This window comes from Cyphomyrmex costatus, unplaced genomic scaffold (genome assembly GCF_001594065.2).
Source record: "Cyphomyrmex costatus isolate MS0001 unplaced genomic scaffold, Ccosl1.0 scaffold193, whole genome shotgun sequence".
Taxonomy (NCBI): domain Eukaryota; kingdom Metazoa; phylum Arthropoda; class Insecta; order Hymenoptera; family Formicidae; genus Cyphomyrmex; species Cyphomyrmex costatus.
This window is the reverse complement of record NW_017275965.1, coordinates 3,984,620-3,997,719: the sequence shown is the minus strand read 5'-3', so window position 1 is coordinate 3,997,719 and position 13,100 is coordinate 3,984,620. Positions and strand designations below refer to the sequence as shown.

The window sequence follows — 13,100 nt, the reverse complement described above, 5'->3', positions numbered from 1 at the left end:
ATTAATAAGTTTATTATTATAATTAATTTTTTATTAAGTTTATTACAAAAAAGAATATATATATAGCTTTAATCCAGAAAGCTATTCGCAATTCAAATTATAAGAAATCTATTCATGTGTAGTTATTATGTGGAAGATAGTGTTGTGCTTTATGCTCATGGGTCTAGCTACCAATTATGGAATGGTTAGCTACGAGGGTTACAAAGTCTTCAAAGTTTCCCCGGTAACAGAAAAAGAATTCATCACTTTAGAATTACTTCAAACGTTCAGAAGCAAAGTAAATATACCATTTAGATAAAAATAAACATAAAATAATAAATATATAGATTTTTCTATTAATAGGAAATTAATTTTGCACACTTATCAGTTAATATTTAAAATAGCAATTACTATTATCTATTTAAAAAAAATATATATACATATATAATTGTAGATTCTGAATTTTATAGATATTTAAAATAACTTATAAATAAGAGATCATGAAATAGAAAAACCAAAAAAATATGTAGATATTATATTATCTCCTTGGATTTAAATTAAGTTTAAATTGCAGTTAAGCAACGTTATGAAATTTCTTTACAGTTCATCTACTGGAAAGAGCCGAGGTGGGTAAACAAGGAAGTATTTGTTATGGTATCTCGAGAAAAGCTTCAGGAATTCCATGACATTATGAGCAGTTATACCAATACGACCTATAAAATTAGATTTGACAATGTCCAAACACTAATCGACATGACAATGCCTCGAAGTAATTTTCAAGGCTATAATTTTAAAAGCTATCTTACTCTTGAACAAATTTACGCTTATATGGATGAGCTAGCCAGGCTAAATTTCAAATTAAAGGTAGTCGTGGGTGGTAGAACATACGAAAACCGTGAAATCAAAGGCATTAAGATAATTAATGACGCAAATAAACCTGGAATCTTTATCGGGGGTGGCATGTATGGATTAGAGTGGATTTCACCGGCAACTATTTTGTACATTTTGAATCAATTAATATATAGTAATAATTCGGATGTAAGATATATAGCTGACAATCATAATTGGTTTATTTTTCCAATATTCAATCCCGATGGATATGTGTTTACATTTAATATGACTCATGGCGTAAGATTTTTTTCGCATAACGTTATCTAATACTGTCATTTTAATTATAAAGAGCTTTATACACGAATGGGTTCTTTTTAATAATTTTTAGGATCGATTATGGAAGAAGACTCGCAAACCGTTTAATTCTAATTGCATTGGAGCGGATCCTAATAAGAACTGGAATTTTCAATGGAATAGTAAGTATTTAGGAAATAAAAGAGAGTATAATAAATAATAGAAAAGCGTTATTAAAAGTTCGAGTTATTTTGAAATTTTGGAGAACTTCTGACATTTAAAGCATACAAAAGAAAAACATAAAGTAATAACATATAAACGTAACAAATTCAAAATATTGATGTATGTGTTACTTACATCTTAGTGCTTTAATATGTCTTTGTGCCATAACTTTTTAAAATTTATTTCATGTAACTTGATATTGTAACTTGATATTCTCAGCTTCTGGTGTCGACAACGATCCTTGCAGTGAGCTTTATCCTGGAAATAAGTCATTCTCGGAAATAGAGATGAAAACCATATCCCAATATATGAGATTAAATTCTCGTAAGTTCGACAAGTATATCTCATTTTATGGCTATGGACAACAATTAAAGTTTCCTTATGCCTACACGAGCAAACATATCTCTAACTATGATGAATTGGTAAGAAACTCTTTTAATAAAAAAAAATATTATTAAATTATTAAATTATTATATTATTAGGTACTTTTATACTATTATATTATTATTTTTTGATTGAATATTATCTTTTGAAAATATTTGTAGAAAAACAAAATAATGTTTTAAAAGCGATACATTTTCATGGCTTTATAACTTTTTTAAGTATATTAAATGTGTTTTTAAATTATTCATTTTTTAATAATTTATTAAGCCGATTGTTCCACCTTTCGGTAAATTTCAAGCATCAGGTAAGTCTATAGCAATCCGCATATGTGATTGGGTAATCTTGCTACTTATTTAACGTATAAAATTTACCAAAAGGTTAAAACAAACACGGTATAATGTCTCGCGCCAAGTAAATGCGCAGCGCGAGACCAAACTGTCTTTTTACGTGAGTCTGCGAGTTGCGATTATTTATACATTTAATGCGATTGAATATTATAAAGGGACGAATATAATGTTTCAGAAACGGATTGGTCGAAAAGCACTTCAGAGTCTTAGAGAGAGGTACAATACTGTGTATTGGCTTGGAAGTATTGGCGACTATTATGGGAATAGTAAATATTTAATTATCTAAATTATTTATCGCATTAAAAATTTTTTTTGTTTTTTCTTAATAATATTATAACGAAAACAATTTCATAATAACGTTTTATTTTTTTATATCTATAAAAAATCTATATATATAAATAATATATTGCTATATATATATATATATATATATATATATATATATATATATATATATATATATATATATATATATATATATATATATATATATATATATATATATATATATATATATATATATATATATATATATATATATATATATATATATATATATATATATATATATATATATATATATATATATACAATAATTTAAATATGTATAACTTGTATATACCATAACTAAAATATCTTTTATCACATTTTATTAAATTAAGTTTATTGCAATTAAATTAAAGGTTATGTTACTTCTTATGACTAATGTCAAATCATTTCTAGGTATAGTTAGCGGTACTAGTGAAGATTACGTGACAGTTGTTATGGATAAATCTATCGTATATCAGTACGTATTGCGCGATGAAGGTGACTACGGCTATCTATTACCACCTGATCAAATCATTCCGACTGGAAAAGAGACTCTAGATTCTCTTATAACTTTATTAAATGAAACAATGATACATTAATACACTGCATATAATACTTCCTAATAATTTATTGTTGTGTATTATTTATATATTTTTATTTAACAAAATGATGAATATACATGTTTTACATGTCTTGTAAGCTATCGATTATAAATAATGACAAATAAATTTTTATGTTTTACAAGTAGAATATGAAATTTTGAGTTTTTTTCTGTGCTTTTGTATTGTTATTAGTATATGTATAGAAATTATTTGTACATATAGCTTTGAAAACAACTGATTTATATTTTAGAATATCAGTTTTGACGTTTTTTTTTATCAGAATTTATTATTAAACATCATAATTCTCTTAATTTATTTGTTTTAGTTTTTATATAATATAATAAATAGTACGATACTTAAAATAGTAATTTTTATTTAAATTAATTACTTTCAACGGTTTCTGGTTGCAATAAACTAAAATTGGCAATAATCCGCAAATTATAGATAAGTAACGATACGTAAACTTTAAAATTCACTGCTAATGTTGAAAATTTGTAGTAACATAAACTACAGATTTTTAGCATTAACAATAAATTTTGGAACACTGTCGTATATAATCATTATTTAAAAGAAGACATTAAAATATTTGTATAAAATATAATTTATCATACAAAGAAATATACGTTAATAACAAATAACTAAATAGATGAAGATCTGTTTATCAAATAATAATAAAAGATACATTATCTACATACATATAAAAAATTATATATGTAAAATACAGAAACAATTTTTACATAAAATATTTAGCATTATATGTGGCAGTAAATGTAAGAATAAATTATATTATTGATATTCTATCGTCTTTATTGCAGTTCTGTGTGTAAACATCCTTTTTTATAAGCATGCTTTATGGAGATTGTGATAAAATATTAATATCAAAATGAAAAGGAATTGAAAAAATGGTTTTTTTTTTAAGTAATGTATTGTACATTTTTCTATATTTAAGAAAGTAAAAAATTATGTTACTATTTTAATATAATAATTTTAATTTTTTTCCCTATTAATCATTGAGTAAATACATTTAAAGATTTCGCAAAGGCTATATTTTGAGTGCAAATGAATTGTCAATATAAATGTTGTTGTTTTGAATGTCTTATTTTAAATTATTCTCACTGTTACTGGTTTGAATCTAATTACTGGAAATTAATATTGAGTTTTTAGAAGACAATATCAGTATTCTTTTCATTGTATTTTATCTTTATTTTTGTATTACTGTTTGTTATCGAGCTGGCTCTTACTTTTCACCTACTAAACACTTCTAATATTATGCGAATATTTAAGTTAAGCAGGTTTGATTATAATAATTTTAGTATAATAAATATATAACTTGCATTTATTGAATAATTTGCTCGACGTAATTACTTTTTGTTTACAATTATATCATAATATTCAACCAATTATTTTTAAAGTAATGTTAGATATTTATATTATATTGTTAATAATCACATACACGTTTATAATGATTACAGTGAACAAAACTGCAGACACATATGTCAGTGTTTCTTAATCAACAAAAAAGTATTTGAAGATTTAAGAATTTATCTGACAACAGATTTCAACAATTAATTTTTTTTGTAAAAATGATACATTGTAATGACATGATAAACAAGTAGAATTACTGCAATTATTAAAAACCTTTTTGTTCAGAGACGTTATGTGGAAATTAACAGTGTTACCTACGATTGCGATCATAATTACTGCTCAGAAGGCAACATACGATAATTATAAAGTCTTTAGGATTACCCCAACCACGCAGAAACATATCACACTACTTCGTAAATTAACAACATTTTATAATAAAGTGAGTAGATTTTTAGATATAAACATTATAAATATAAGTATTAAAGAGTTATAGAGATATTTTTTCCTTCAGAAAAATTAGTATCGTATATAAATTTATTATTATAATTTCGAAAATTAAGTTTTGTAAACTTTAAATAACTTATTCAATATTTGCAAATTCTATTTTACATGTATATATACATAATAAATTATAAATTATTATATATAAGGTTATGTTCCTTTTTCGAATTTTTATTAAAATCATATTGAAATCAATTAATCAAATTACGCAATTAAATCTCATTTACAGTTTATATTTTGGGAAGCACCAGTCTTGGTAAATGTAACAATAAATCTTATGATAGTCCCAAACTATTTGCCACAATTTTACGAAGTGATAACTCAAATCGGTGTACCTTATTATAATAACATTGAGAATGTTCAAACGCTAATTGATCAAACAATGCCTCGCTATCAATCAACGTTTGATTTTAAAAGCTATCATAGTCTCGAAATAATCTACAATAATATGGATGACCTGGCCAAACAGTATCCTAACAAAGTGAAGATAATTGTGGGCGGCAGAACGTATGAGAAACGTCAGATCAAAGGCGTCCAAGTTTCTTTTAAGGCCAACAATCCTGGAATCTTCCTTGAGGGTGGCATTCACGCCAGGGAATGGATATCGCCGGCGACTGTTATGTACATTCTGCATCAGTTACTGACCAGCAATAATTCTGATATCAGAAATCTGGCTGATAACCATAATTGGTACATATTTCCTTTGTTCAATCCCGATGGATATGTATACACGCACAAGACGGTAAATCTTATTTTTTAGCATTACATATAGAGCCATGTACTACTTTATGTTAATTGAGTTAATTACTATATGTACATGAAATAAATGTTATTTATATACTTCCAGGATCGCTTATGGAGAAAGAATCGTAAACCGCAAAATTTGTTTTGCGTTGGTACAGATCTTAATAGGAATTGGGACTACAAATGGAATAGTAAGTGCTAATATCTTTTGTAAACACAGTTTCTTCGTAATCACTAACATTTTAAATTGATATTTTCAGCTGTCTATGTCAGCAAAAATCCGTGTTTCAGTTCTTATCCTGGAAGAAAACCTTTCTCTGAAATAGAAACAAGGAGCATGTCAAAGTATATTCAATCTATTTCTAATAAATTTTATGCGTACATCTCATTCCATAGTTTTAAGCAACTTTTAATGTTTCCTTATGGATACACAAAAGCCCACCTCAACAATTACGATGAATTGGTATATTTTATTATGAAGAATATTATAGCTGTTAGAAATATTCAGTATATATAAAAAGAAAATTATGTTTTATAACAAATTATCTAACTTTATCTCTACTTTACTACTACTACTATTATTATTATTAACATGTTTATGACATTTTAAAATTAGTTTAAAAGTTTTTTTGTTAATTAATCTAATTTTTATTGTATTAATTTTAATTGTGATATTGACAAATCCAAATTGAATTATTCTACATATATTCGTATTTTTAGTATGAAATTGGTTTAAAAGCAATTACAGCTGTTAAAAAGAGATACGGGACTGCGTATCGAATTGGAAATATTGCCGAGACAATTTGTAAGTAAAATAATTTATCTTATTTTATTTATAATATTATTATTCCTGCATACATGTGGTTGAGTATTGGATAATTATAATATACAAAGTATAACAGGCAGGTTTATAATAAAAGTTTCTTTATTATAATTGTAAATAAGAAATGTTAGCTAACTTCAAGTATTACATTTACAAATAAAAGTAATTGCAAAAAAATCAAAGTATTGCTTTTTTAAATTTATATGTTTCATTTTAGATTTAGCCTCCGGAACTACTACAGATTACATCAAAGGTACTTATAATAAACGTATCGTTTACGTGTACGAGTTGCGCGACCGCGGTCATTACGGTTTTTTGTTGCCTCCTGACCAAATTATTCCGACTGGAGAAGAAACTTTGGACTCCCTTGTAACCATATTTAAAGAGATGATAGTATATGGGAATATGTCAGAAATGATTTGTAAAATTTATAAATAATTTGATATTGCTAGCAACAAGTAATATTATATATCGATATAAATTTTATTTGTCTGACTGTTTATAACTATTGGTGTTTTTAATCCAGTTTTTTTTAATTGTTTTGATAAAATATTGTTAATATATATATAAATTTTAACTTAATCTGAATTATGTATCTCATGCTTTTTAAAGTTTCTGTGCTCACACAATATAAATGAGATTACACTTGCGTCATATCTATTTCAGACTTTTTTTAACTTCCCGAAACGTTACTTATTATTTATTGTGATTTCAATTATTTCAATTATTCGCTTTTATTTAGATTAACTTCTTTCGTACTTTAATACAACAAGAAATTGTTGATGCTTTTAGTTTCATAAACATATTTAATTCATTTAATGGTAAATCGATAAAACTGATAATACAAAATGTAAAAAGTAATTATATTTTTATTATGCATGTATTAGTAGCTGGATTTTAATAAAATAATGAGATATAGAGTCTATAAAATTAAACATATTCTAGTTTGTCTAGTTTATCTGGTGCCGAAAAAGGTCAGACAATGCCATAAAACACCGGAAGATTTTATCACATAAGAATAATGACATATTTAAATTGTAAAGAATGTATTGAAAAATTCATGATGATCTCAATCCAAGAATAATGTATCAACCAAGGTTTTCTGTTCATTTCAACTTTTAATTAATGGATTATCTAAGCGTTGATCTGTTAACTCTCAGGCTTTATAATTTGTAAAGTACTTTAAAAAAATAATAAAAATTAGTATATTAATGAAAAAATGCTTTATAGTATATACTATTATAATAGCGTTTTGAAAAAGTCTTAAAATATCTACATGAACATGAAATAAAGAATAATAGTTCTAATTGAAAAAATTCTAGGTAACATTCGCTTGACTTTAAGAACATCTTCTCAAGGTCAACTAATGTTACCGTCTTCTTTCTTCTGAGTAACTGAGCAACCTTTGTCTGAAACAAAGGTTTTTAATTTTTTATTGCTAATTTCTTCACTTCTAGATAAGTTACCGACAACTTTATTCATGAGATATCTTCCAGCAAATACAGAATATAACTACAATATTGCACCAATATTATAACTTTTCTGCTATATTGCAGAAATGTTACAATGTTGCTACAGTATTGTAATTATATTAATTACAATACTGCACCAATGTATATAATTATATTTGCTATAAACATAAAATTAAATATTTTTTTGTTCTCACACTGAAAAAAATGATACGTGAACAATATTAACTTAATTAACAATTTTATTAATTTAATAACACTTTTAAACAAATACTTATGCTTTTAATAAAATTTTATTTAAAATATAAAGAAAAACCAGTTTAAATCGAGCGGTAATAAGATCTTTTTAAATAGATTTCTATAGTTTACAATGTTAATACAACATAAACATATATAAGATATAAAATATATAAAAAAATATAAAATAATATTGAACGTTTCGGAATTCACAGGTCCTTTTTTAACGATTCTTCCAGAATTGTTACAATGTCATAAAGATGAAAGCATAATCTTACGGTTTAAGTGACATGGTGTGGTACAATTTGTTCAAAGAAATTGATTCTCCTGTTTTGTGTGAATGTGGAAATTGTATAATAAAATGTATGAAAACAGGAGCATCTTTATATTTTATATTCGTCTGATTCTGTTAAGCGTAAGTTAATGCTTTAGAAAAAGAAGGGCCCTTGAGTTTCGAAACGTTTGATATTATTTTCATATAATTTTATTTTTTTTTATACATTTTATATTTTTTTTTGTTTTATAAATATTATATAAAATTTTATTTATTTTATTAATATTATTATTAAATCAAAAAGATTATTTTCAATTAAAATATTGCTATTAAAAATAACATCATTTTAATTTTAGTGTAACAATATTTTTATTGCGCAAAGAAAATGGTCATCTTAAGATTAATAAGTGTGCTTGTAAATATGTACACAGATGGCAAATACAAGTGTGAAAATAAAAGACTTGTAAAAAATGCACATATACATATAAATGTATGTTTAATATATGGGATGAGGCAAAAGTACTGGAACTTTTTAGGAAATTTTTAACGTAAAAATAAAAAAAACTCAACTTCACAAAAGTCCATGATTTTGACAAATGTTATCAAAGTCATAACTCTGAACAACACTTAATAAGTTTTAACCATCAATTGGACACTGAGATAAAGATTGTTCGTACTAATAAAAAGAATGTTGTAACTTTCAAACCTTATAATTCAAAAAATAATATTAATAGAAGAATATTTTATATATTATAGTGTTTTAAAAAGATCTAAAAAAAAGCAATAAAATTATGCAATGAAAAATGCGGATTTCCGTTTTAAAAAATCAATTTGACCTTGATCTAACCTTGGCGACGCCACTAAAGTCAAACTGATAAAATCAGTAAAAAGATTTTCTTAAACTCTATAACTTTTGTATAAAATACTTTTCACTAAAACTTATATTTTCCGAGATATTTAGGGAGTCTGATATTTTTACCTCACCCTGTATAAAATTCTACGTCAAAACTTCAATAGTGTAAATTAGTGCGGTAATGGAACTTTGGTGCCGTGTGCAACTACGTATTTAAATTAATGAACATCATAATATCGGTAATGCTAGTGCTTCCATATGGAAGAGTAAGTGCTTTTCTTGAGAAAAAGGTTATTCATATATTACAAGAATTACATTTTGTTGCTTAAATTTCAATTGGTATTTACTTGTAAGTGAATTTAAGTTGTATTATGTTAGTATTATAATGAAATAATATATTTACAGTAATATATATATAGATATATATATATATATGTTAATTTAATATTAATTTGTAATTATATATGACATAATATATACAAAATAATTTCTTATTATAATTGTGGTCCTAAAATATTAATGATAATTGAAATTGATATTTATATATTAAAATTGAAAGGAACTGATTATCATGTGGAAGTTAATAATATTAATATTCTGCACGAGCGTGAGCCTTGTGGTTGCCGAGCAGGCTACTTTTAATAATTATAAGGTCTTTAAAATAAATGCGACTACACACATGCAAGCAAAGAAGCTTAACGAATTGGCAAATGTTCATGATGGAGTAAGTAAATTTTTCAAGCATAAAAACAAGCAAAAGTAATATATTTGTATAATGTCACTGAAAAAAATTTTAGTTAAAAATGGACGATCCAAAAGATTTTGCTTATATCACCATTTGAATTCTCAAAATCTGAAGAATTATAATAGATTTAACCGGGAAATTCTTATTTATTCATTTTCTATCAAAATTCCAATTAATATAATCAAACTCTTCTTTTAATAACAATTTCCGCAAACTTATTTTTTAAGAAATTTATAATACTTAATCATATTAGCTAAAATTTAAAAAATTAAAAATAGCATAATATACACAATTTTATAAAATTTTATCTCTATAAATTTATTAAATTATTTTTATTGCTATATGATATTTAAAAGATATAAAAATTGATAAATTTACTTTTAAGAGAAACTTTTTAAACTAAAATTATTATTGTTATTAAATAAACAGTATTAAACATTATTTACAGTTTTCCTTTTGGATTCCACCGTTTGTGAATAAACAAGCGGAACTTATGGTAGCCCCACACAAGTTATCTGAATTCTTTGAAATTATGGCGCAGATCAAAGCACCCTATAAGGTTTTTATTGAGAATGTTCAGGCATTAATTAATCGGGCAGTTCCCGCGAAAATGTCGACGACGTTTGATTTTAACAGCTATCATGTACTAGAAACAATTTACAAGAACCTAGATGACTTGGAAAAGCTTTATCCCAATCAAGTACAAACTATCGTGGGCGGTAAGACGCATGAGGGACGTCAAATCAAAGGCGTCAAGCTTTCCTTCAAACCCAACAATCCTGCAGTCTTTATTGAGGGTGGTATTCACGCCAGGGAATGGATCTCGACAGCAGTTGTCATGTACATCTTGCATCAATTGTTGAAAAGTAATAACCCGGAGATTAGAGCTCTGGCTGAGAGCAATGATTGGTATATCTTCCCATCGTTCAATCCCGACGGATACGTGTACACGCACACCAAAGTAAGTTACATTTTATAACATCACATAGAGCATTGTTTACTAATTTAAATTAATTATACAAAAATTTTTAATTTATTTAGAACCGATTATGGAGAAAAACACGTAAACCATATGGTTTGGGCTGTTTTGGTAGCGATCCCAATAGAAACTGGGGATACAAATGGAATGGTAAGAATTTGTATTATTATATGTCAGAAAACTATTCCGTGTAATAATAAAAAAATTAAATAATATCTAATATAAAAGATCGAAATTAATTTGTAGATTAGCTCAATGTTTTTTTTGTATTACTTATAAACATATATTTATATATGAATAATTTGATATTTTTAGAGGGAGGCTCTAGCAATTTTCCATGTTCCGAAACCTACGCTGGAAGCGCACCATTCTCCGAAATTGAGACACAGAGCATGTCCAAATATATCAGTACTATTTCCAACAAATTGTACGCATATATCGCGTTCCATAGTTACTCGCAACTATTGTTGTTCCCTTATGGTCACACAATAGCTCATCTTGATAACTATGACGATCTGGTAAATAATTTTAAAATTAAATTAATCAGTATTAGGACTCTTAATGTTAAACAACAATATAAATAATAGAAAGGACAGTTATAAAATTTGCAAGAGTCAGTTATTATTAAAATTTCAAACAAGAAATTCAGAACAATCTAAAAATAGTGTACATTTATAAACAATAATTGTAAGCGATAGTCATTACATGTTCGGCTTCTACATATGTATATAAAATCACTTTACAATTCATCGATGGCACTATGTCGTCAGATGAATTTCGACGTTAGTCCACCAAGGCATAATACATTTGCGTAAAAATATCTTATCGACATGTACATTATTTAATATTATTGCAAAAATTGTTATAGATAAAAACATAATTGTTTGTAAGAAATATTTAAAACATGCATTATTTCAACAAATTTCAATAATTATTTGTAGACGTAATAGAACATAAAGTTTATATAGTTTTTACCATTTTCACAGTATAATATTGGAAAGAAAGCAATTACAGCTCTTTCAAAAAGATATGGAACTACATATACAGTCGGAAATGTTGCAGAAACAATATGTATGTAAAAAAATTTTATTATTTTGTCTTCTCTCTCTCTCTCTCTCTCTCTCCTCTCTCACTATCTATCTATCTATCTATCTATTCATCTATATTTATCTACTTATTTATGAATTTGTATTGTCATACCTAAATATTCAGTTTTCTCAAATGGTTTATACATATATTGCGTTGACATATTTTTTCTTTTTATTACATTTAAAACATTGTAAAATTGATACAATTATTCCATTCCTAATACTGTAGATTAAGGTAATTCTATATAAAAATATGGTTCCATAGGCTTACTCTTTTTATTTCCAGATGTGGCATCTGGAGGTTCTATGGATTGGGTCAAAGGCAATTATGGTACACCTATCACCTACACTTATGAGTTACGTGATCAAGGTCGTTACGGATTTTTGTTGCCACCTAATCAAATTATTCCGACTGGAGAAGAGACCATGGATTCTCTTCTAGCCATGTTTAAAGAATCAAAAGCACGTGGATATCCCAAAAAAATTAGAAAACATTAAACCTAACTAAATTTCGTACATTATTATTGATTGCATATTTGTATATTTAACGATTTGCTAATTTTTTTCAATATCTGTAATCTGTAATACAATAATGTCTTGGTATTTTTTTTAATCATATATGATGTTTTAAATTAAAATTTATAATTTATAATCTAATCAGTTAAATTATTATTGAACTCTAAATAATATAATATTAGCTGTTAGCTATATTTTATCGATCTTCTTAGTATTATTAAGTAAAAAAAGTATATTATTGAGTAAAATTTATTCTTTAAATTTAATACATTGTTAATTTGTTATTTGATTTTACATCCAAAGAAGAATAATCTTATAAAATAATGGTATTGATTCTATAGTTTTCTGACGATTATTGCCAGATAATGAATATATTTTTTTGCAACAATTGCAAATTTATATCATGTATTATTAAATGAAAAATACTATACAATTCTACTTTTATGTAAAATAAATTATAACATATATGTATATTATAAATGAATATAAACAGATTATATTATTTATTATAAATTATGTGGTAAAAAATAATGAATAA

General features: G+C 25.5%; 2 protein-coding genes and 1 pseudogene across 2 annotated transcripts; all 3 read left to right on the top strand.

The window, feature by feature from the left end:
* Positions 1 to 127: 127 nt before the first annotated feature.
* On the top strand, positions 128 to 2,965 carry LOC108772645 (zinc carboxypeptidase-like). The gene is made up of 6 exons (XM_018538216.1): positions 128 to 277; positions 583 to 1,107; positions 1,199 to 1,286; positions 1,546 to 1,748; positions 1,978 to 2,014; positions 2,781 to 2,965. Exons 1-6 carry the CDS (start codon positions 128 to 130, stop codon positions 2,963 to 2,965), a joined length of 1,188 nt encoding a protein of 395 aa, XP_018393718.1.
* Positions 2,966 to 4,616: 1,651 nt separating this feature from the next.
* On the top strand, positions 4,617 to 6,826 carry LOC108772840 (zinc carboxypeptidase-like; annotated as a pseudogene).
* A 2,672-nt stretch (positions 6,827 to 9,498) lies between these two features.
* LOC108772703 (zinc carboxypeptidase) lies at positions 9,499 to 12,622 on the top strand. Its single transcript, XM_018538297.1, has 7 exons — positions 9,499 to 9,583; positions 9,794 to 9,958; positions 10,428 to 10,940; positions 11,021 to 11,108; positions 11,274 to 11,476; positions 11,945 to 12,029; positions 12,333 to 12,622. The coding sequence occupies exons 2-7, from the start codon at positions 9,806 to 9,808 to the stop codon at positions 12,542 to 12,544; spliced, it is 1,254 nt and encodes a 417-aa protein (XP_018393799.1). The 5' UTR covers positions 9,499 to 9,583; positions 9,794 to 9,805; the 3' UTR covers positions 12,545 to 12,622.
* Positions 12,623 to 13,100: the final 478 nt, after the last annotated feature.

What these genes read in the sequence shown, in the direction of transcription:
- LOC108772645 (XM_018538216.1), top strand. Translation starts at nt 128, where the DNA reads ATGTGGAAGATAGTGTTGTGCTTTATGCTCATGGGTCTAGCTACCAAT. An exon ending in CATTTAATATGACTCATGGC is followed by an intron (nt 1,108 to 1,198) that starts GTAAGATTTTTT and finishes AATAATTTTTAG; the next exon opens with GATCGATTATGGAAGAAGAC. An exon ending in CTGGAATTTTCAATGGAATA is followed by an intron (nt 1,287 to 1,545) that starts GTAAGTATTTAG and finishes TGATATTCTCAG; the next exon opens with CTTCTGGTGTCGACAACGAT.
- LOC108772703 (XM_018538297.1), top strand. Translation starts at nt 9,806, where the DNA reads ATGTGGAAGTTAATAATATTAATATTCTGCACGAGCGTGAGCCTTGTG. An exon ending in ACGTGTACACGCACACCAAA is followed by an intron (nt 10,941 to 11,020) that starts GTAAGTTACATT and finishes TAATTTATTTAG; the next exon opens with AACCGATTATGGAGAAAAAC. An exon ending in CTGGGGATACAAATGGAATG is followed by an intron (nt 11,109 to 11,273) that starts GTAAGAATTTGT and finishes TGATATTTTTAG; the next exon opens with AGGGAGGCTCTAGCAATTTT.